The 24,379-nt window shown below is 30.5% G+C and overlaps 3 protein-coding genes across 5 annotated transcripts; 1 reads left to right on the top strand and 2 right to left on the bottom strand.

Moving 5' to 3' along the window:
- Nucleotides 1-885: 885 nt before the first annotated feature.
- Nucleotides 886-4,287, bottom strand: LOC110599716 (F-box/LRR-repeat protein At3g26922). Its single transcript, XM_021736262.2, has 3 exons — nt 3,260-4,287; nt 1,472-1,642; nt 886-1,358 (listed from the first exon to the last, which is right to left on the bottom strand). Exons 1-3 carry the CDS (start codon nt 4,211-4,213, stop codon nt 1,089-1,091), a joined length of 1,395 nt encoding a protein of 464 aa, XP_021591954.1. The 5' UTR covers nt 4,214-4,287; the 3' UTR covers nt 886-1,088.
- A 9,784-nt stretch (nt 4,288-14,071) lies between these two features.
- Nucleotides 14,072-21,470, top strand: LOC110600004 (CDP-diacylglycerol--serine O-phosphatidyltransferase 1). 3 transcript variants are annotated; one of them, XM_021736669.2, is made up of 13 exons: nt 14,073-14,716; nt 16,793-16,993; nt 17,484-17,549; nt 17,652-17,711; nt 18,441-18,531; nt 18,913-18,967; nt 19,073-19,152; nt 19,291-19,407; nt 19,555-19,639; nt 20,366-20,457; nt 20,593-20,846; nt 20,966-21,054; nt 21,151-21,470. In XM_021736669.2, exons 2-13 carry the CDS (start codon nt 16,836-16,838, stop codon nt 21,276-21,278), a joined length of 1,275 nt encoding a protein of 424 aa, XP_021592361.1. In that variant the 5' UTR covers nt 14,073-14,716; nt 16,793-16,835; the 3' UTR covers nt 21,279-21,470. The 3 variants fall into 3 exon arrangements, with proteins under 3 accessions (XP_043806493.1, XP_021592361.1, XP_021592362.1); XM_043950558.1 differs by lacking the exon at nt 19,291-19,407 and having other exon boundaries at nt 14,072-14,716; XM_021736670.2 differs by lacking the exon at nt 14,073-14,716 and having other exon boundaries at nt 14,801-16,993.
- A 26-nt stretch (nt 21,471-21,496) lies between these two features.
- Nucleotides 21,497-23,801, bottom strand: LOC110600005 (palmitoyl-acyl carrier protein thioesterase, chloroplastic). The gene is made up of 6 exons (XM_021736673.2): nt 23,309-23,801; nt 23,101-23,234; nt 22,920-23,033; nt 22,645-22,813; nt 22,488-22,556; nt 21,497-22,393 (listed from the first exon to the last, which is right to left on the bottom strand). The coding sequence occupies exons 1-6, from the start codon at nt 23,675-23,677 to the stop codon at nt 22,052-22,054; spliced, it is 1,197 nt and encodes a 398-aa protein (XP_021592365.1). The 5' UTR covers nt 23,678-23,801; the 3' UTR covers nt 21,497-22,051.
- Between the last annotated feature and the right edge of the window lie 578 nt (nt 23,802-24,379).

Genomic DNA, 24,379 nt, shown 5'->3' on the forward strand with positions numbered 1-24,379 from the left:
TTTTAATAATTTATAATAATTTAATCTTTATAATTTTAATTTATAATAAATTAATTTCTTTAATTTAAGTTGATTTCTTTAATTAATAATTAATTAACGATAAGTTTAACAATGCTATTTTATTAATAAAATAAAAATTAAGGGTTAAATTGTTTAGTATTAAAAAAAAAACAACTAAATTATGAGTTTTTTAAAATTTTAAGAATTATATTGTAAATTATCTTTTTTTTCATATATATATATATATATAGTTTACAAAATAAACCTTTTATATATTACAATATATAATATTTTATTTCATTTAATATTACTGATATTAAGTATGGTTTTCCTATAAAAGTAAAGTAATATACACAATCGTAGTAAAAACATTGCCAACTGCCTGTAAACGGCACTCATCTCGATCCTGGGTTTTGGATCAAGTCTTCTTCCCAGGTAGACTATTGGAAAAATTTTCAAGTATATGATTTATTAGGATCAAATTTTTTCATGATTTTTAATTTTTAATAATTTTTTATTATTTGAGAAAAAAATAATATTTTTTAAAAATTTTTAAAAATCTCAAATAACTTCACTTTAAAAACCTCATTCTCTAACATGAAATCTTGAAAATTCTTTCATGACTTTAAAAACTCTCCTCCAAAACAGATAGTAAATAAACAGTGTAATGTCCTTTAAAGACTTTAAAATGCTCTGAAATGGTAAAAAAATGTGGAGTATAAACATTTAACACATAATTAAAAAATTTTATTTTATTTTATTTAAAAATAAATAAATATTTTTTAATATTTAATAAAATTTAATATTTTTATGATGACATAATTAAAAGATTAATAAAAAATATATTTTTCTTAGTATATATAAAAATAAAATGAACAAAAACTATAATCGAAAGGAATATAATCTAACATTAATTAGTTCAAATTCAATTAGTTTTCTGGCCATAATTATAATAAGGAAAGTTTTGACTATTCAAGATTTGAACAATCATAGATGTGTAGAATTTTTTTTCGTCCAATTTAGCTTTGTTCCGCCGGATGCTCTTCCTACACGATTGCGTCCTCTGTAACAATATTTTGACATTTCAGCTAGCTTTCTTTTACTTCTATTTCTGGAGATGATAATTCCCTGACCTCAATCTTCTTGGGCCTTTTCCGCAAAACAATAGGAGGACATTGAATATCACCAACTTTTGCAGGAACTATTACTATCTGTTCCAAAACCACTCCTCGCTTTTTCACAAGTGCCAAGAAGCTACCTTCATTTTCTGTTCCAGTAAATTGTTTCATCTTCACTATCTTGAGACTAGGCATGCTGAGATCAATTGATCTATGTAACAGTTCTTCTGACAAACTCTCCTGGAAAACAGAACAACAAATTTTTAAGATTCCCATCTTGATTTTTGACAACAAACTCTACCAGGATCCTTGGCAACTAGTAGACCAAGCTACAAGTAATTAAGAGTACTTACATCTTCGTCACCCTTTAAAAGATGATCCAGGATAATTGTCTCAACATTTGGAGTAAGCTCAAGCAATGCAGCCATCCCGAGAAGATCATACCGTGTATATCCAGTTTGTAGCTCTAACTGCTTGAGATTATACAGCAGAAAGCCTTTTGGAAAAAAATCGTTTGGTGCCAACTTTGGACGATCATGCAAGAAAAGTAATTGTGTGAATGTCTCATAAGATGATCAATTAAGAACTGCTACTCTTTAAAAAAGAGTGTAAAATGTTGGATGACGACAATTATTATGACTGTGTGCTTCAAATAGCAACTTAACTACAACAATGAGCAGGTAACATATCCATTAAGGGATAAAATGCATTGGCCTGGCCATATTCACAAAATTGAACCGTATCAGAAATTGCTATTTCAATAGCCAGAGTTGCCCATCGACCTTCAACAAGTATTTGGAAAAGACTACCAAGTCAACTTGCTTCTCATATCAAGTAAGCTATCAGACACAATCTGTTGAAACTTGGGAGACAGCTCAAATCTCCCAGTTATGTAATCCTGAAGCTAATGATGCCTTTAAAAAATTACATTGAATTTCAATAACAATCTAGCTGTAAATATAAATCCAAGCAGCCAATAACTTAAATTAATAGTCATATGTTACACATTTTGGACAAAACAATTAACAAAAATTTACTTAATCTGGAAATATGTAATAAAACAATGATAATAAATTGTTCATACCAAGACAAAACTACTATTCAACAAATGGAACTGTTGCACCTGCTATAATCTAATTTTATTATGTTTTATTGAAAGTGACCGATATCCCCTTTCTCATCTCCCTCTAGCTGTGCAATTCTAGATATCAGGAACAGCCAAGCACAACACATAAAAGATAATCACATCTTGTTGTTGATGTGGATCATCTTGCCTCATATGGTATCAGTTTACAAGGTCATCCTCTTGAAGAAGTTCTACAGGATTTGCATAAAAGGTGGGTTATTGCAATCTAAACCCCTCTAAGAGTCGATAATTTCAGAAAGGCATGTGCCATGAGAACTCTTTATATCCAAGTATCTGTATCTTATCCAATGATCTGCTAGTGTAAGCTGTACAATCAGTGAATCACAAAGTGAGTTCCTAGAACCTAATTGCAGCTAAACAATAATAATAACCTTTTTTACTTGTGACCACAGACAGGCATGCCCTTCATATTAAAATATTATACAAAAACAAGAGTTTCCTGGTTGATTGGCCCGTGAGAATAAGTACTGGGGTCATCTGGTAAGTTCTTAGATACAATTGCAGCTAAAATAAAACATGATAAGCAGTACAACATACAAATCAATACACCTATAAATGTACATATCATATATAGAAACAATAAACGAATTAATTGTATGCAATTAATAGTATTATCTACAAGTCGAACCCATTGGTATTTCTAAACTTCTTTACACATATAGAACATCTAAATACAGGACAAGATCACAACTAGATGATTTGACACTTGGAATTTCTCATGTTAAAGAAATTAATTCAAAGAAAACCCCCCAAAAAACGAACAGCCTGTGCAACCTTGACAACACCCCATGACAATCTTGAATTTTCCATGAAGCTCCATGCATGTCGTGCTAGTGGAGATTTGTTTAGAATTGGATGTTCCTATCTTGTGATCAAATGTTGGTGGGTATATAATTCTTTGACACATTACTAATCTCCTCCAAATATTCACCACATATATAAGCAATACAATCACATTTAATATGAAAAATTCAGAGCAGAACATGTTGAATACCTTGAGCCACCAATTTTGTACAGCAAGACTCCTAACATGAGGCACTTGATCAAGCATCCTCATAATCTTGTTCCAGTATCCATAGTATCTGTCCCTTCTATGCCCAATAAAAGTACGAAAATGAGCCAAAGAGGACAAATTCTTGACACAGCATTTCCCAACCTCGAACCAAATTATAGTTAAAGAAACAAGATTAGGACAATCAATCTCCAAATTCACTTCATTTTCCTTGCAAAAAAAGTATTTAAGCTCCAGCTTCTTCAATTTCTCAGAACAAACCTTCAAAGTATCCATGCCTTTACAGTTCCCAAGCTCCAAAACCTCGAGATTGGGACACCCATTAATCAAATCCAAAGCCATCTGATCCGTCAAATAAATTTCATCAAGGTAAATCGATTTCATCGACAAAAGACGCAGATTAGCTGGCAATGCCAAATCACATCGAGTCAGCTTCAAGTCTCTAACTTTCCCATTTCTAAGAGCGGAGAAGGGGAAATCGTAAGTATCCCCCAAACGGGGTTCGTCGACATAGAAACTCTCGTCGATGAAGAAATTAAGATCGAGTTCTTGCGCTTGATTCTTGATTGCATAACGAATCCAGGAATCCACATGGAAACCGTAGCGATCTTCGAAGATGAAATCAAGGTGGAATTTGATGAGAGGGGAGTGAGAGCGGCAGACGAGGGTACGGTCTACGAATTCGGCGAAGAATTGACGGGTGGTGGAGGGGGTACTGTAGGGAGGAAAATCGGCGAAGGAGAAGTTTAGGGAGGGAATTAATGACCAGAGAGGGTACCATTTCTTGGAGACTAAGCTGGTTGTGATAGTGTCTATGGTGGGCAGGAAAGAAAGGATGTGGAGGATGAGATGTTGAGGAAAGTCGTCCAAGTTGGGAGTGGCGGTAGAGCAGGCGGCGCCGCTGGTACCGGTGGAATTATTGTCGGTATCTTCCATGCTTCAGCTGTAGCCGTTTCATGTCACGATAATTTTTTAAGTTCTTTTGTCTTTTTCTTAGTTCTGCAACCAAACTACATTAAAGCTCATAAAAAATAAAATACAAAGGAGAGGAAAATAAATTTTGATTTATTTATTTATTTATTTATTTTCTCAATAAAATAAGTTTATTATTATAGTCTTTCTAATAAAATTTCTTTCTCTACGCATATTTTTATTATTATTTTTTATTCACGTAATTTTAATTATCTAAAATTTAATATAAAATCAAATAATTTATATTATATTATTTAAAAAATAATTTTTCAGTAAATATTTGATTTTTTAAAAAGTTTAAATACATATATTAATTTCAATATAATTTAAAAATTAAAAATAATATTATTAAGAGTATTTTAATTATTTTAAAATAGAGATCAAATATTAAAAAAGTAAAATTTTTAATTTTTAATTTAAATATATTTATTATTAAATTAAATTTATGAATACAGTAATATTTTAGTTATATCATGAAAAAATCAGTAGTAGTCAGAAGAGATATTTTTTGTTTGAGAATTAAATTATTAATTTTTTCAAACATCAAACAAGAAGTCTTCTCTTCTTCATCTTTAACAAATGGTTAGTCAAGAATCAAGAACAAGTCACAACCTGTCTCTGCAATTGTGTATTATCATCACAATTTTTAAATAATTAAGAATGAAAAACAAATAACTATAGACATCCTCGAAATGCGACATTGATTTTGCTGTCGGGGAAGTAGGCCAAGTTTTATTATTTAATTTTTTAATATTGAGAAACTGATCGATTAATTTATTAATTTTAAAAATATATTTAAATATTAATAAAATATTTAAAAAATTATTAATTAATTTTTTTATTAATTTTAAATATTAAATATTTTACTATTTAATTTTTATATTATAAAAAATTTATTCGTTAATCCTTAATTTTATAAAAATATAAATTAATTAATTTTATGATTGAGAATATTATAGATTTTTACTATTGAAATTAATAAAAATACTAATTTAATAAAATTTTAAAAATATTTTAATATATTTTTTAAAATTAAAAAATTAATTAATAATTTTTTTATATTATTGAAATTAAATAATAATTTTATTTAATAACAATAATATTTGTGAAAGGAGGGGCATTGGGCCATTGGCATCTCAACTCACCATATCACCCGTGAGACAGCCTGGTTGAGGTCCTGGTCTTTCAAGTCAAAGATTCCAAAAAAAAAATACTGAATTTTTATTTATTTATTTTTCTAACTCCTTTTAGATTAAAAAATTATTAATTAGATATTGATGTCACGTTAACATATTATACATTGTTATTGCGAATCAAGATTACACGGTAATAATTTGATAAATAAAAAATATAATTTTATTATAAAAAAAAATTAAACAATTTAATATTAATATTATTATTAAAATTTACTTTTTAATGAACTGAAATTTAATATAAACATACCGTTATCAAATATAATTCAGCATGTTATTTGTAATCACAATCTTACCACTAATGATATTATCATTGAAATTTTAATAAATATTATATTTAATTTTAAATTTTCACTTTATAAAAAAAATATATTATATTTAATATCATTCAACTTCTAAATAATATATTGTATTTTTTTTATTTTTTAATATATTAACTTAAATATTAAAATAGCTGTTATAGATAATTACCACTATTTCACGTCTCTTCTTTTACAAATTTTGACTAATTACAATATAATTTACAATATAATGTTATTAAATTTTGACTAATTACAATATAACGTGATTACTTACGTTATTGATTTAATTTCAATAAAATCATATATTAAAAGAAAATTGATGTATATGTGTTATTGTCTACTGATTTGTTATTTTCAAAAGGACAATTGAAAGTATATATATATTGTCCAACCTTTTTAATTTATGTAATTTTAATTAAATTTTAAATTTATTATAAGGGTTAACTTTTTAACCATAAAATTTAATTTTTCAATAAAAAGATATTTATACACCTAAAATATAATTACATAATTATTCAATTTGAATTATGATCCATTAATTTATTCATCATAATTCAAATTTCAATAATAGAAAAAATAATAATTTTTATGTGTTGATTCCAAAATTTATTAAATATACATCCAATCGAAAATGTTGACAATAAATTTAAAATTAAAACGTTTGAACAAAATACAAAATTGACGATATTTCTTTGTAATAAGTGAATAATTTTCATGCACGGCCTTTATAGTTTTCCTTTAATTCTTCATATCATTTTCATACTCTTTTAAGAAAAAAGTTATTTCATTCGTTATATAACTTTTATTATTATTTTTTATTTTAAAATTATTTATCATTTTATTTTTTTTACTATATAAATTGATGAACAGTGATAATGAGATTCAGAAAATAGGGTTTTACAATAGATATGTGAACTTAGGAAAAACTTAGCCCTAAAGGAGGGTATTTCCTCCTTTTTATACTTTTTTTTTTTCCTCACACGAGATGGCCATTCCGCTACAAGACCACCTACCCTTTTTGCAGGTTTGTATGTATAGATGATCTCAGGACCATCTTTGTATCAGGCAAGCATTTAATTCTCTTCGACGTGTGAGTGGACAGGGCTGCGAAATGATTATACCCGCAATCATTTCTTCGTGTGCCTGGATTTGAGGAAAATGGACTGGAACCCAGGAAGGTCCGGCTTTTGAGACTGAACTAGACTGGGTCGGTCCGATCAAATGACTTAAATAGAAGTTCAGTCTGGAGGATGAACGGGTTGGACCCGACTTATTCGAAGGTTTAGGGGCCTCCTGGTTGTGGACTGTTATTATCGGTCCAGCCTCACGATGAGATAGAGAAGCCCAACAATTAATTATCAAATAGTAATATAACGTTTGTTATAAAAAAAGAAAAAGAAAAAGAAAAACAAAGGTAACAGCAGTCATAAGATGGATGGTTGCTGCCAAATACCAATAGACCAATTGAGAAGGACCGTGTGTGTCCCGTGACACCCGCTGATCGGCCCATGCAACTTTCCTTTCTTTCTTTTCTTTTTCAAAAAAAAAAATGTATAAAATCATCGATCTCAGTCGATTCAAATTCCAAACCGATTCAGAACTAAGGACTAGTCAATGATTCCAGCTCTGACTGATTCACATCTAAATTGAGTTCCATTAAGTGCACGTCCATTTTATCCCAACTGCCAGCGAGGTGGTCCAATCGACAGCCAATTCAAATCGACAAAAGCGAAAAACGCCACCATCATTTCAATTGACATCGAGATTAAGTGACCCCAAATGTTTTTGTCAATTGAGTTTTGTGATGTGTGGTTGATTTTGAATTTTGAGGCAAAAGGAGGAGATGGCCTCCTTTGGGCCACGCTCTGTTTTAGTTCTAAAATCAGAGATTGGTGCATGCCCGTCATGATAATTATACAGGCCAAGAAAATGTTGGGACCGTGTTTCTTGGAAATTTTAAACATATGGGGCAAGTGGGCGGCCGTGTTGCTTCCCGGGCTTCTTCTATTGGAGAAAATAATTAATTTTAGCTTGGTCGGTTTCAATGAATAGATTATAAAATGAGATGAGATATGATGTGATGTGTTGTGATGTTGTGATTTGAACATGGTGAAATTTTTGTCTGATGTTTTTGGTTGGCTTTCTTTTTTGAGATTTTTAGCACTCATGCAATGTTTCTAAAATTTTTATCACAGAACGTGTAAGGCTGCAGAAAATAACTGTTTCTGTTTTATTTTCCTACCTTAAAAAAATCCACAAAAGCTAATTCTCATAAAGAACTCTCTCTTTGTAATTTAGAGAGACAAAAATCTATCTATTTAGACATTATAATATAAGTTCGATCGAACATTAAATATTTTTATTAAAATTTTATATAAAATCAATTCATATATATATAATTTAACTATACCTATAGTGAAAGGTATAGTTAAGGATAATGAAGACAAAGCCTAAGAGAGGAGTTGCTTTGAGCCTCATGTGCCATGGAAGCAGTCATGTGCTTCTGCCTGAGTTGAAGGAAGAAAGGAACCACCTTAATTTGTTTTTTCCTCGTGTTGTCGTTCAGACATCAAGTCAAGTAATTCATTAGTAAGAACCTTTCTGTTGCCATTGTTTAATAACCAACTTGTGGCAGTCTTAAATTCTTCACATTTTCAATTATCTCATGTTAATTTTTTTTTTCTTTAATTTTCTTTTTCCCCTAAAATAGAAAAAAAAAAAAAAAAAAAACTATACCTAATTGGAGACACCCACCAAAAAACAAGAGCAAAGGTGGAGCCCTTACTTTCAAAATTATGACAGATAAGGTTTTTAATGCAAAACAACTCAAAAATTGAATTCCTCAGCTGGATTATTCTTCCAGAAAATTTTAATTTTCCTGGATTTCATCATTTATTTAGGTAGGATTTTTGGTAACCTATTAGTACTGATGGGACAGAAACAGAGAGCTGTAGCCATTCAAAAATTAAATGGAGGACCAATCATGTTAATAATAAATAATTTTGTAATAATATAATATTTTTAGGCTTCATTATTACTTTAGGTTGAGATTACTGTACTGGGTTGACCATTGTTGTCTTCATCTGTGTGTCTTTCTTAGGCGGCTTCTCTCTTTGTTGGGCCACTTTGGAGTGGCAGTTTGTTGTCCCCATTTAATTTAGTTTGGTCTATTTCCATAACTTTATTTTTTTAGTATTTGTGTGTCTTCATGCTATTTTTGGATCCTCTTTTCATAAGTTTTTTTTTTTTAAATAAAGCAATATTTCTAACTAGTGCTACAAATATATTTTATTTATAAATTATATTTTTTTCAATATAGTATTATACGTTTTTATTATAATATCAATAATTATTAATATAAAAAAATATGAAAAAAAAATATATAAAAAAGATATTTATGACTTCTCTGTGCAAAAATAAATGGAAATGATTTTATTTTCTTTATAATTTTTATTTTAATTTTATTCTCTCATTTTATAATAATATTATAGCTCGTGTGTTTATTTTTTGTCATTTATTTTTTTTAATTTAATTAATTTCTTCAATAGAAGTGTAGGTTAATGATGGTTGATACCAAAATTCTATGTTATCTTAGTAAGCCAATTCTATGATCACGAAATTTATTTTCCTTATTTGTATGATTGATTCGTGCATGTTATATTGTGGCAATCGAACGATGAATTGAGTTGTCATCGATTGATTATAGTGAGTAATTTGGTTGTAGTGAGTGGTGTGGTGGGCTAGTTAGATCGTGAATATAGTTTAGTCCCTCTGATTTAGTAAAATATAATCTTTCGTCTCTCTATTTTAAAAAATAGTCAATTTAATTTTTTACATTTAAAAAAACTATAAAATAGTTCATACCGTCAAATTTTCAGTTAACCTTCCGTTTATTTTAATGAAAATGACTAAACTACCCTTTAAATAAAAAAATCCAACCAAACAGTATTCACTCCATCCCAACACAGAAGAAGAATAAGAAGGAGGAGGAGGAGGAGGAGAAAGGATCGGGAGAAGAAGAAGAAGAAGAAGAAGAAGAATAAGAAGAAGAAGAAGGACGAGGAGGAGGATGAGGAGAAAATGAAGAAGAGGATCGGGGGGAGGAGGATGAGGAGGAGGAGAAGGAGGAGAAAGGATCGGAAAAAGAAGGAGAAGGAGAAGAAGAAAAAGAAGAAGAAGAAGAAGGAGGAGGAGGCGGAGGAGGAGGAGGAAGATGAGGAAAAAAGGAAGAAGAGGATCGGGAAAAGAGGAGAAGGATGATGAGAAAATGGTAGTTTAGTTATTTTTATTAAAATAAATGAAAGGTTAACTGAAAAATTAATGGTAGGGACTATTTTACAGTTTTTTAAAATGTGAATGATTAAATTGATGATTTTTTAAAATAGAAAGACGAAAGATTGTATTTCACTAAATTAGAGGGACTAAATTGTAATTTACTCTAAATTTTATAATTAACCTTATATTTTTTATACTGAAATTTGAGTTTAATTTTTTATTTTTAGCATATTTGACAATTAAAATATAATTTTAATATTTTTATTTTTTAAGTGAAGTGGAGTGTTTGATTTTGATAAATAAAATAAATACTTACAAATATTACTTTACCCTTTACCTATATTTATTAAAAAAACATCTAAAAAATTTGAAGCTGTGGTCCTTCCTTCCCATTATTTATTGCTCATTAAATAGTGGTATAGAATTTATTAGGAAAAAGAAAAGAAGAAGAAATTGAATAACTCTCAAGATATTCTGTTGTGAGGGCTCACTATCCCTTTCGAATTGTCCCTTTAAACTCTTTGATAGTCCAAAAATGCAGGCAGACTCAGTGCTGCTTCACCAGTTGAGTTGGCTGTAAACGCTCCATCTTCACCTTTATTCCTCCGCTCTGCATTAATGCCATCAACACATTCATTTCAAGACCCCACCACTTTCTCTTGCATCTTACAACTATCTTTTTTTTTTTTAAATAAAAAAATTCTATGAGAACATTAATGATAGTTATATTAAATATTTATACTGAAATTAAAAAGTAATAATTAAATAGTCTATAGTGAATATATAAATATTAATGTAATTATTTAATTTAATATTTTTTACTTTATAATTTTTATCTATTTTACTTTATTATATTCATTTTAAAATTATTAAATTTTAAAAAAAATTACTATTTAATTTTTATAGTAAAAAAAACTCACTCATTAATAATTAATTTTAAAAAATATATTAAAATATTTTGAACGTTTAAAAATCTATTAATTAAAATTTTATTAATTTTTTATTAATTTTTTCAAATATATAAGGAGTATTTATTAATTTCAAATGGCTATGTTAGATAAATAACAAACAGATTGATTTATTTTTTCCATTTATTAGTAGGGCTTAGCAGTATTCGGTTCAAATCGAAAAATTTGATCGAATCAAATTAATTTTAAAATTTTGTTCATTTTTTTATTTAATTCGGTTAGATTCAGTTTTTAATTTTAAAAATTTCAGTTATTTCAGTTCAGTTCGGTTTTGATAAAAAAAAAATTGAAAAAATCGAACCGAACCGATTAGTGATAATAATATGTATTTTCAATAATATAGAGAAATTAAATTATATTAAAATTAAAATATTTTAATCAAATTTTAAAATATTAAAAATAAGGTGTAAAAAATAGAAAAATTATTAAAAATTGAAACTAATCAAACCAAATCGAATCAGACCGGGTTAGTTTGATTTCTGATCAAAATCGATTCGATTTAATTTTCATAAATACTAAAATTTCAATTTTTGATTTATTCAGGTTCAATTTTAAACCGAACCGACCGAATGCTCACCCTATTTATTCGCTCATCTCAGTCGCTAATTTTATACTACATTTATTTCATAATAACTATTATTTTAAATTTTTTTTCTTTCAAATTATTTGTCGCATTGGAAATTTTAATATAATATTAATTTTTATTTTTTATATATTATTTTTTTAATTTTTAAATTATTTAACATTATTATGTGAAAAAAATAATACCATTTAAAACGCATTTTAGATAAATTATTATAATTTTCTTTAAAGTTAAAGTTATTAATGAGTTTTATTAGTTTGTGTATATAAATATTAAAGGATAGATATAATATTATTTAGTGAACGATGAAAAATAAAATTTAAATAAAAAAAAATTAATTGTGAATTCTCAAAAGAAGAGAAGATAATATAAATTATTAAATACATGAGTGTAAATAGGATTTGGTCATAAAGCTTTTCCATGATGAAGATTTTATAGGATTTGATCCTCTACACATTTTCACATAATGGAGAATATGTATGAATTGAGTTATTGTTTGGTGAGAGGTGAAATTTAAAAGTAAGTAGACACTAAATTTAGGAAATTAAATTGTTAGAAAGAAGAAGAAATTAACTTTTTAGGAAGAAAAAAATTATCATCTATTAAATAATAGAAAAATTCACTTTCTCGTGAGGTAATTTAATTAAGTGAGAGAAAGTAAAGGAAGAAATAAAAAATTAAATAAAAATTTTAACTAAATAGATAGGGGAGAGCATAAATCGGTCTGAATTGAAAAATTAAATCGAGCCGATCAATTTCAGTTTAATAGTTCGGTTAATCAGAAGGTTTGGTTAGTATTTTTCAACTTATTCGATTTATAGTTCGGTTTGGTTTAAACATGTTAAATAATCGAAAAATTGAAAAATTGATTTTATACATAGAAATACTGATTTTATATATATTTTTAAATTTTATATGGATTTTTAAAATATTATTATTATGTATTCAAACAATATTTATTGATAAATTTATGTGAAATATTTATTAAATTATTCTACTGAAATTAAAAACAGAAAATTAAAAAAAATTACAGATTTCGATTTGAATCGAATCGAATCGAACCGAACCGAACCAATTTTTATCGGTTCGATTCGATTCGGTTATATTTTTATAATCGATTTTTTCGATTTTTAATATTTTATAATTTAATTTTTAATTTTTTCGATTTGATTCGATTCGAAACCGAACCGACTGATTACACAGCCCTACAAATAGATACAATTTTAAGAAAACTTGAAATTTTCTAATTAAATTACCTCCAATCAAACAAGACCTAAATATAAAGAATTAACATTTTAAAGCATGAGTTTGTGATGCGAAAATATCCTTTTTGCATGATCTAGAATAGGTACAATGATTTAAGCATGATTTGGCTACATCTTTTACTTGGCTAGGATGACAACTTTATTGTGAAATGCACTGCTTTTTGTGAAAAAGAAAGGTACCTTTTAAATTTCAAAGGGAAATTTACTTTAGTTTCACTAGATTATAATAGCAATATTTTGGTCAAATTGAATCTACTCTCATCATTAGGATGATCTTAGATTTCACTAAATGATAAGGTGCTAAGCTTACTTTTTAATTTTCAATTTGGTCATCACTTAAATAGTTTCCCTTCTCTTTATATTTTCACATTTTTATGCTAACATACAATGTGAATGAAAAAAAAATTCTTTAAATTTTTTACATAATTAAATTAACTGATTTCATACGTTGTGTCATAAAAATAAAGATATTTATAACGCGTATTAATTCAATTATAAGAAATTACACTTACATCTAAATACCAAATAGAAATATATGGAGTACCTATATCGCTCTACAGGTAAATATTGAACTATTTAGCAGGTATTTAAATGAGAATTTTTGTGGATGATTTTTGTTAAAAACAGAAAATTAATCAATATTAGTTTAATAATAAATTTATAAACTTAGAATTTTAAGAGTACGGGCATTTATAGAAAAGTGAAGTAGTTAATATTAATATATTTTAATTAAAGAATTTTATCCAAGAGTACATACTAAAATTACTCTTTATTGGTAGGCTTGTTGTGCAGTTCTGATTTGTCTTAGAACGAATTGCAGTGCATTGTCTTGACATTTAGGCGGCTTTAGTAGCTGCATGTAGGCGACATTTTTTCTCTATTTTTGAACTATTAAACAGAAATACGTACACTTCCGATTGTAAAAGAAATAATATTTAATTACACCTGAAATATAATTTAAAATAATAATGATATGAACCTCCCATTCAAATCATAAGTGACGTTAGTTAAAAGAAATATTTGCAAATCAATGATTTCAAATGAATGATGATATTTATTCTTTTTTTTTTTTCTTTTAAAATATTGGCTTTGTTTATAGAAGAAGGCATCTTGGGTTGGCAACTTGAGAAGAATATCCAAAGGGGCAAAGGGTACAATTGGAATATGATTTGTTTTTTCTGTTTAAAAAAAAAGTAAAATCCCATCCGTTTCTTTTGCGAGTCACGCACGGGAGAGACGAGAGAGAGAGAGAGAGAGAGAGGGAGAAAGAAAAAAAAGAAAAAAACTAAAACGCCTTCAAATCTCTCTTTGACCGTCCTATTCCGTCTCTCTCTCCTCATCATCATCCTCATCATCATCTTCTTTATAACCTTTTCGCCGCTCTGCAACTCTCTTAATTTTACTAATAAACCCTCTTCTCTCTCATTACGCCATTTTCACTTTCAGATTCAGATTGCCCTTTTTACTATAAACAAACACTCTCCTGTCTCACGCTTCTCTATATAAATCTCCTCCTCTACGGCGTTGCTTCTTCTATTACATCACACTGCCTCTCTTCCTCCTCCGACGATTTCTATAGCTTTTCTTCTTTCTTCTCTCTCGATCGGACGGCTACGATCTTCTCCTTCCTTTCCACTCTCTAAATCGTACGGTTAGGACCCCTTTTTGTCTGCCGACCTTTACCTTACGTAACTGCTACTTATAACACTTGCTTTGCCTTTTCAAAGCCACCTTTATTTTCTTTCTATATCCCTCTTTTTCCTTTTTTTTTAAAAAAAAAATTGATAATAGAAGACTGTAGAATATATAAGTCCTTTTACACGTATGTGTATTTGATACGTCCCCGTTTCTGAATCTCCCGTAATACGCATCCACTGTACTGTAAGTATTTTGTTTTTCATTATTTTTTTTGTTTGTTTTGGATTTTAATAGTTTATTTTGTTTTTTTGTCGATTTAATTTGCTTTCAATTACTTGAAGTGCAGTTTTGCTTCTCCTCGTTTTGTTTATATTTGAGCTGTTCTCTTTTTCTTTTTCTTCTGTTTTTATGGCTTTTTTTTTTGTTGCATGCAATTGTTCAATTTGGTCCGTTTCAATTTTACTTCACTTCAACTTTACTCAACTTCTGGATTGGCGTATGTAATTTGCGAATACGCTTATCTTTATAAGTTTTATTTTGGATGTGCGTTCTAAAGATCCGATTTTTTGTTGGGTTGAACCATTTTTCATAATTATTGCTTTCATTCTTACATTCTGGACTACTTTATTTTTCTGCTATTTTTATTTAGAAACCTCTTTCTGAATTTGGGGCTGCAAAGCTGAATTAAGAAGTGTTGTTTCCATTGAATTCTTTCCTCTATGCTGTTTATTAGTTGCATGATCAGAAAGGCAGCTCGTGGATTGCTCGTTTCTCGTGGGTGTTCTGTTTTTGCAGTAGTGGGCATATTTTTTAACTTCTTTTTTTTTAAAAAAAAAAAAAATGCTTCCCCTGTATTTGTGTTCTGCATGTGAATAGTGGGTTTTATTTTATGTGCTGTGCAGAAGTGTGATGAGTTCACTTGGATATGCTTTTGGCGGTAGTTTCAAGTTTGATGCACAATTACTTTTCTTCATTGGATGTTAATTTCCAAACTTCTAATTGTAGGCCTGTAGGAACTACCATTCATTTCCTATAAGCTTAATTGTGTTTCAGTTATTTGTTTTATGTTAGTACAGGATTTGGCTGTTTAAACATAGTCAAGTGTTGAATTAAATTAATACTTATTGGTCCCTCTGTTCCTTGAATCTATCATGTTAAAGTATTATTCTCTAAAGATGAGAAAAATTGATGGTTGGAGAGTTGATCAATAACAAACCTGAAGCCTGGGTTTCTTGATGGTATAAGTGGTTTTGTTTTCAAAAAATGTTAGGTAGTTCTGAATTAGAGGTTTGTTGGTGAGAACTCATATGATTAGGATGTAACATCATATAAAACAACATAATCTGTAGGGACCATTTGACTTTATGTAGGAGGAGGGGGTTGGTATTTTTATTTTTGCTGCATTTATTGGAATGATTCTGATTGTGGTACCATACCTGGGTATCATATACTTTTTGAATCGAATAGCTTAGGTCACATGTGGTAGTCCCATTGGTCTTGAATGTCACTGATGTGGCATTGATAGCATTCAAAGGAAATAAAGGATGGGCCATGGAATATCATTGGAGCTATCACCATACAAGTACTAGTTGTATGACTTTAACTATGGGCCCATTGTTTATTTAGTTAATGGTTTGATATCTCAGTGTGTTAGCTTTATTCATGGTGATGTACTTGAACATAAAATTGTCTTAAGTTTTTTTGTTTTTAAATGTTTGCTTCTGAAATTATAGATATTCAGGAAAATTCTGATCGACACTTACCAAACATTATTGTTCAAGCAATGGCTCTGTAACATTCTTGTAAAAAAGAGAAGCTATTCAAGGTTACAAAGTCAGTTCATTTCTTGAAATTGTGTACATAGTGTATGTGTTACTGTTGTCGATATTAAGATGATATGAAAATTGCTAAACACATTCACTTTATTTAGATAGTTCAATGTTAAGTAGTTCCATTTATCAGCATCTGTAGCTTATGCCTTTTTTATGTTAAATTTGGTGAAATAGAAAAGAACCAATTCATTGTTGAAAAATTTCCTCTTTATAAATGTGTAATAATTGATTGTTTCTTGTATTTCTTGTTCATTGAAAGAATGACATCTGGTTGCGCTTGCGCACAATATATTCTTATCAATATTTTGCAGAATAAAAATATTTACTAATATATTCTTTTGGCATAGAATCATATGCTTTCTTTCTTTCCTTTTTTTTTTTTTAATTTTATTTCTGCCATATGATTTCTTTCGTTTTAGTTATTAAGTAGAAAGTTTGGAATTTTTTACACACATGCTATTTCCTAACTGGTTCTCCACTACATCAGTGGTTTTCAGTGACCAAGTTGCTTTCTCTAGGCAAGGGAGACTATGGAGCCCAATGGTCATAGAAGAGTGAGAAGAAAGGAGCATATTGTTCACCAAAATGGTGATATGATATCAAGTGTTGGTGATGTAGATCCATGGACCGCATGGGCGTACAAGCCTCGTACTATTTCACTGTTACTTATTGGTGCATGCTTACTTATGTGAGTGTCCAGCTCAATAAGCAATTTCTCTATATTGTTCTTAAATTGTTGGCAGATGACACATCTTTATTGTACATTCAATTACTTGCCAAATTAGGTATCAATTGTAGATGTTTGAGCTTTTAAATGTTTATTGCCCTGCTGGAATCTTGTTTCTCTTTTTATTTATTTATCTTCCTGTGGGATCTTTGGTTTCATGAATGAGTTGTTGTCCCTTTTTAGTTTGGAAAATATTTGGATCTGTATATTATAAGAACTGAAATTTGTGCGAGTAGTTGCTTTAGTTTGTATAATAGGCAGCTTCAATTATAAGTTTGGGCTTTGGCAACAGTTCATTAATATGTTTAGAAGGTAATGCTGATAAACTTCTACAATGGAATCAACATTTTTCCCAGTTGGGCAAGTGAAGCCCTTGATCCTGTGTGATGTTTTACTTGGTTTCTGCTCTAGTCTTTTCCTTAATAAAATTTCTTTTAAATTGTGTATCCAGTTGGGCAAGTGGAGCCCTGGATCCTGAAAGTAGTGTATCGGGTGACATGGTTACATCTGTCAAAAGGTTGGTTCATGTGTATCATTTTAGTGGTTTTGTATGGGATACTTTTTTGCTTTTATACTTTGTAAATTATGTTTAATGCTTCCTCTGCACTGTTTGTTGTAGGGGTGTATGGGCAATGATTGCGGTTTTTCTTGCTTATTGCTTGCTACAGGCCCCTTCAACGTAAGTGGCTGGAAGGATTTTTTATGAGTAATTTGTTTGTGTATTATCATTTATAAATGAAATCTTGAAGGATTGAGCATGTTTAAGTTCTATTTTTATGCTACTGATTTGGGAATACTAAAATAGATTTAGGATACAAACCTCTTGTGAGTTGTCAGTTGTCAAATTGGGCAGTATATAGTGAAGAAAAGCTTCCAAGTCCAATGCAAGGTATAATTTTTCAATGCTCAATAATGGAATGGCAGACCCAATAATTTTGGAATTACATTCTAAAATCTGAACTAAAATTTACAAATATGATTCAGATATTGAAAAGGGAATGTTGTACTGTTATGAGTTCTTTATCCATGTTTAGGAATGTGAATATCTATGTCATTTTTTAAAAATATATATCTAAATGATTTATCAATATGGTTGGTACCACTTCATCAATGAGCTGGTAGAGCCTCATCTATACCACACCAGTCCAACTGCAATGGGAAATAGACAATTTTCTAGCTGGTGATTCCTGATAATAGATTTGGGGCCATTCTAGTGTCTAGAGATTGAATTGTAAAATGATTCAGATCTTGGTTGTTATGGCCACATTATTGTGTAGTGAAACTGAAACTACTGGCGTGGTTTTATTTATCTTTTCTCTTGCCTAATAAGGTTTGGTTTATTACTATTATTTTTTTCATGCTGCATAAGTTTTACTTTTAATATATGCAAATTTATATTTTCTGACAGTGTTCTTATAAGGCCACATCCAGCTATTTGGCGTTTAGTTCATGGAATGGCTGTAGTCTATCTTGTTGCTCTGACATTTTTGCTTTTCCAGGTTGGGTTCTCCAGCCTTCTCCTCCTTCACTTTTGTTTGTGCAATGTCACTGCAATTGCATTTTGGCTTTGAGCTTTTCTAGATTTTTTTTGTTAAGCTAATAATCCATTCATATTTGGATTGAAAAAGGGTCTGTCTACCCCTTCTACCAATCCCCCCCTTTCTCTCCCTTCAAATGGGAGGTAATATTGCATTTCTTTAGTTTGGTACTTTAAGTTGATTTTTCATGTTTTCTAAATTTCGTAAATGGTGATTAATGGGATATTCTTATACTCTATACAGACAAAATTTATTCAAACTTTTGTATGTTTCTTTCCCCTTCATCTTTTTCTAGTATAAGAAAAAATATTAATCGTTGTGGATTTAAATCTCTTTTTCCAGAAGCGTGATGATGCTCGACAGTTCATGAAGTTTCTCCACCTTGACCTTGGAGTAGGTAATACTTATTGTTTAACTTCTATATCTTTAAATATATCAATATATGAGTGGAATGATTTTCATACTCAATTGTCTTAGTCATTGTTTCCCTTTCTTCTTGCAGAACTTCCTGAAAGATCATATGGTGCAGATTGTCGCATTTACATCCCTGACAATCCCGCAAGCAGGTTTAAGAATCTTTATGTATGAATTCTCTTCCATCAGAACTTGTTTCTCATTATTCATTCTTTTCCTTTTTAATATTCTTTTTAGTGGTAATTTCTTTATTATTTTAGGATGTAAGATTATCTGATATTTTTTTTCTTTATTGGAAAAATCTAGGATACTCTTTTTGATGAATTTGTTCTGGCACATATATTTGGATGGTGGGGCAAGGCTATTTTTATTCGTAATCAGCCACTTCTTTGGGTATTATCCATTGGATTTGAGTTGATGGAGGTCAGTTAGCCAGCCAGTGCCTGCAGTTTGTGTGTGTGTGTCAATTATATTATATTAAATTATATTAATTTCTACATGATGGTCTTTGGTTCTTAAAAGATAAGCTCTTCTATGTACACAACCTAACTTCCGTGCTGGCATTTTCAGTTTACTTTCCGCCATATGCTGCCAAACTTCAATGAATGCTGGTGGGACAGTATCATTCTTGATATCTTGATATGCAATTGGTTTGGTAAGACTTATGAGCTTCTGCTGCTGTCACTGTAATTGCTTTCTACCATTTTCAGGTTATAATATTTGTTTTTTTTTTTTTTTGATTTACTAGTTTAATAAATGTAAGTTGAATAGTTGGAAGCTTCAAAGTATTTGAGACATGTTTACATCTGAGGGTCTTTTCTAAAATATTTGTAAGAAAATTTTTATTGGGAGAGGATGCATTCCAAATATTAAAGTTTCCATTGGCTTGAGTGATTCAACACATACAATTTAATTGAAGTTCTTCAGTAGTTACAGACAACTGACTTTTGGCTTCCATGAACATGTTTGTTAACAAAGAACCTTATCAGGCTTTGACTCAGAATAATCATAAGAATGAAGTATGAACTATGATAATCAAGTGTGGAGTGTAGCATAGTCTATGTGAAAGTTAATGACAGATGATAATCCTGCAGTTGGGAGTGAGCTGTGGTATATGAAAGTTGAGTTATTGGTACAGTCAAGAATGAAAAAAATCGATGCTTCGTTCTCAGTTATCTGAAGTTTATTTGGATAAAAGACTGTTGAACTGCTTATATTTTAATCTAAATTGGAATTTGGTAAGGGGTAAATGTTAGTGTCCACTACCTGCTCTACCAAAGGAATAAAAAAGGGTTAATTGTATGTTACATTTCTTAAGTTGGTTACCAATTGAATTCTTCCATGTTGCATATTGTGACAAATTCTCTGGTTTATTATACAGGTATCTGGGCAGGAATGCATACTGTGAGGTACTTCGATGGAAAAACATATGAGTGGGTTGGCATAAGTCGCCAGCCAAATATCATGGGCAAGGCATGTTTTAACTTCTGATATGACGTTTGCCTTGTATAACTTAATTCAGTATTTGCAATGTGATTAAAATTCTATTTGGGCTCCAATGCAACCTTGATACTGATTTTTGACTGCTGTATTTTGCTCATTGATCAGGTAAAACGAACACTGGGACAATTTACGCCAGCACAGTGGGACAAAGATGAGTGGCACCCCTTACTTGGTCCATGGCGATTTATCCAAGTTCTTAGTCTTTGCATAGTGTTCCTGACAGTGGAGCTCAACACATTCTTTCTTAAGTTTTGTCTTTGGATTCCTCCTCGGAACCCTGTGATAGTATATAGGTTGATCTTGTGGTGGCTGATTGCCATACCAACAATCCGTGAGTACAATTCATATCTCCAAGACCGGTATTCTCTCAATCTTGAAATGTTGTTTAGTTGAATTTATTGTTAATTGGTTGTATTGAAGATATTGATGGCGAAACTAACTTGTATGGTACTTCTTGTTTTAATTCTGCAAATTTTAGGAAACCAGTGAAAAAGGTCGGGGCTTTTTGTTGGCTTTCGCTTGCTATATGCATCATTGAACTTCTCATCTGCATCAAGTTTGGACATGGTACCTTACCTATTATACTGTCGTTTTCTTTTTGAAGTGGATTAAAATATCTGTCAAGATTAGTGCCTCATCATTTTAATGTTAATTTCCCACCAGGTCTATACCCCAAACCAATGCCTGTGTGGTTGGTTATCTTCTGGTCATCTGTTGGAGTTGCCCTTGTAATATTCCTGATTTTTTGGTCATGGCAACTGCATCGAAGTTTGGGGAGAAAAAGGCAATGATTATGCTCGTGGCACACTATTCTTTGATTTCTTTACTTTCTTATGGGTATCCATCAATGTTGTAAATACCCAACCAATTTCTTCACAGAATTGTAAATACTTGTTCTCTCTTTGGCTAGTGGATCACAGTTTCTTCATTAGAAAATATTCAATTTTTTCGTGATAGCTATTCAGAAGTGCTTTTAACATGCACACTTGAGTTACTAATAATGGATATATTTGTAGTATAATAATTATGCTTCCATTTTTTTTTCCACATACAAATGAAAGTAATTTTTTTAATGGATCTTTTTAGATACAAGCGAAAGTCATCTTTCACGGTCATCACTTTAAGTACACAACAAATTACAATCAAGTACCCATTAATTTTTTGGATGGCAACCTTAACAGGATATTATTAGCGTAGCCATCATTCAGCTTCCAATCAATCAAGAGCAGCATGTCCAAAAATCATGGGGAGGATCAACGTTGTACAGTAGTCCAATTCCAATCTCACAGGTCCCATTGCTTCATCGATGTTGTTCAATTGACACCCCTTAGTAGGACATTATTAGCACAACGATCATTCAGCTTCCAACCAATCAAACCATGTATTTCCAAAAATCTTGTGGAATCTTATGTATGCCCATCTTAATTTGAATGATTATTACCCATACCTTCTCCTGCTAGATCTGAGGATCAAAGGTCTGAAATTTATGTTCAACAAGGACGACCCAGATTGCTAAACCTCTTCTACTTGAAGAAAAAATACTTTTAATTTAAATTAAATCTTGCTAGGTTGAAAATGGCTTAATTTTCTGCTTTTTCTTCCATGTTGTCTTCGCTCTAACAATCTCTTCATTTCGAGTCTCTCCTTTGGTTAGAAGGAGATGTGTATATCTTAATGGTGCCTTGTCCTTTGATCCCAGGAGTCCATTTCCTTCCATGATTTCAGACGCCAATGAGAACCCATTTATCAGAGGGTTGTCATTAGCTTGTTTTAATCCACTGTTAATGATCCCATCTTCTTCAGGATCACATAAGGATTGAACAATGTCTGAACTCTTACATTCCCTTCTATATTCTAGTATCATTCCTGAGAGTTGATGGGACTCCAAGAACTGGTCGGGGATCGTCTGTGCAATTAAGAGTTGATTAATCAATCATCAAATAATTGCTACAAAAAAATAATATGAAGACTGGATTTTGCTCAGTATATTTAGTGATTACCTCTAGCATCCATCTCACATACTTGACATTGTTGACGTGGTGGTTCATGTCCAAATCATTCCTCTTGGGCTGCAATGTCAGAAAATAACATTAATTTGCGGTTAATGTTTTGTTCTTTTGTTTGTTTTCTGGTTTGGTTGAGAATTGATTTGTTCACCTTTAAGTTAGTGATGGCATATCTAGCTTTCTCGTCCAACTTTGGAATTTTCTCAGGGACCTCTTCTTTGATTGCTTGTTTCTCTATAAACCATGGAGAAATCTCAGCCCTCACCTCCTCTGGCATCTTCGACAGCCGCCTGGTCTTCTCGTTCATCATCACCCAAGTGCTGTTTTTCACATTTAATCACTATTATTATTATTATTATTATTCTGAGAACAAGAAGCATGATGGAGAAAGAAACACAACCGTCGGAAAATTATTTCAGAACAGACCTTGTTGCCCGTGCAAAGACATGGCCTGTCGCTTGGCTTCGAATGAGCCAGTCTCGCTTCATTCCATTCTTGCCTGATGCCCCAACCCACGTGTCGATTTCGACCACCTCTCCCCTGCAGATGAATATTCCTTAATGCTAATTACGCTTCTTTTCATCGTGAATCATGATAGAAAACTTACCAGATTGGATACTGATCCACTTGAACTTGCAATTTTGAGACAACCCAGATGAGATTATTCTTAACCATCCCATGTGTAGCCCCAAATCCATTGCTGAGAAGTCCCGACAGCCATACGTGATTCAACGCTGTTTCCTACACTCATGTTCTTTGTAAATATATACAGACAAGCTATGGATAATCTGAACAAGTTAAACAAAGTTTCTCACCTGAAGAAGATGGAGGATGCTCTCGAGTGTAGCAGTTTTGTCAGGACCAACTTCGTAGGATCTGATAACAACAGTCTGTCTGTAGCCAACGCCTTCACAGATGAGACCTTGGCGATGAGAATCAACGTACTGTTTCTTGTTGGGAATGTTCTGACGAGTGATTTGCTCTTTTAGGGGAGAGAGATTTTTAGCAACAGAAGCTACAGAAGTGATTGCTACTCCTGCAGTTTGGCTGAGTGAATCAACCTTATGCGGCCTAGATAAGGTCCCTTTGATTTTAATTATGTGCAAATTCTGCTTATTAGAATCATGGGTATTGTTGCTAATCCACCTGACTGGAAAGGTGATTCTACAACAGCAAGCAGCCATTTCCTCTCTCTCCCTCTCTCTCCCTCTCTCTCCCTCTCCCTCTTGCTGCTCTCTCTCTTTCTCTCTCTCTTGCTGTTATACGAAGATTTGAAAAGTTTGAAACAGAGAAAAGGAGTGGAAATGAATTTATATCTAAAAGTGACGGTCCATTCAAGGGCTAAATTTAAACCTTGGCGAGAAATTTAGGGTCCTTGTTATGGCTTTACTAAGCATATGAAAAATATCCTTTGTAGACGCTAGAAGAAAATGAAATGCTCTCTTGGTCCTTGAAATTTTTTGCTTGCCATTTCTTGGACAAGCTCAATATCCACAATAACCTTGTTCGCTGAAAATAATTTCTATATAAAAATATTTTTTTAAAAAATATTTTAATTTTTCTTTATAGCTTTTAATTATAATATTTTAAAAATAAAAATATTTATAAATTTCTGTATAAAAAAGTTATTTTTCTTAATAATGTCTAATTTTACCTTGGGTTAGGAAAATATGATGGATTAATTTTTTTCATTAAACTTAAAAATTTTTGTAAAATAAACAGAGTTGAGAAAATAATTTATGTATAAAAAATATTTTTTTATAGCTTTAATTGAAATATTGAAAAAATAAAGAATATTAATAAATTTTTACATAAAAAATTTAGTGATATTAATACAAGAAGTCTAGAAAGTGAATTTTCTTTTTTAAAAAGAAAAAGACAATTTT

This window comes from Manihot esculenta, chromosome 14, assembly GCF_001659605.2.
Source record: "Manihot esculenta cultivar AM560-2 chromosome 14, M.esculenta_v8, whole genome shotgun sequence".
Taxonomy (NCBI): domain Eukaryota; kingdom Viridiplantae; phylum Streptophyta; class Magnoliopsida; order Malpighiales; family Euphorbiaceae; genus Manihot; species Manihot esculenta.

Excerpts from the sequence above, each read along its gene's own strand:
- LOC110599716 (XM_021736262.2), bottom strand. The coding sequence starts at position 4,213 with ATGGAAGATACCGACAATAATTCCACCGGTACCAGCGGCGCCGCCTGC. Across the intron at positions 1,643-3,259 it reads TACAAAATTGGTGGCTCAAG|TTGGCACCAAACGATTTTTT; the intron begins GTATTCAACATG and ends GATCGTCCAAAG. Across the intron at positions 1,359-1,471 it reads TTTTAAAGGGTGACGAAGAT|GAGAGTTTGTCAGAAGAACT; the intron begins GTAAGTACTCTT and ends TCTGTTTTCCAG.
- LOC110600004 (XM_021736669.2), top strand. The coding sequence starts at position 16,836 with ATGGAGCCCAATGGTCATAGAAGAGTGAGAAGAAAGGAGCATATTGTT. Across the intron at positions 17,550-17,651 it reads ATGGTTACATCTGTCAAAAG|GGGTGTATGGGCAATGATTG; the intron begins GTTGGTTCATGT and ends TGTTTGTTGTAG. Across the intron at positions 18,968-19,072 it reads CCACCTTGACCTTGGAGTAG|AACTTCCTGAAAGATCATAT; the intron begins GTAATACTTATT and ends TTCTTCTTGCAG.
- LOC110600005 (XM_021736673.2), bottom strand. The coding sequence starts at position 23,677 with ATGGCTGCTTGCTGTTGTAGAATCACCTTTCCAGTCAGGTGGATTAGC. Across the intron at positions 23,235-23,308 it reads GCATCCTCCATCTTCTTCAG|GAAACAGCGTTGAATCACGT; the intron begins GTGAGAAACTTT and ends ACATGAGTGTAG. Across the intron at positions 22,394-22,487 it reads ATGTGAGATGGATGCTAGAG|ACGATCCCCGACCAGTTCTT; the intron begins GTAATCACTAAA and ends TTAATTGCACAG.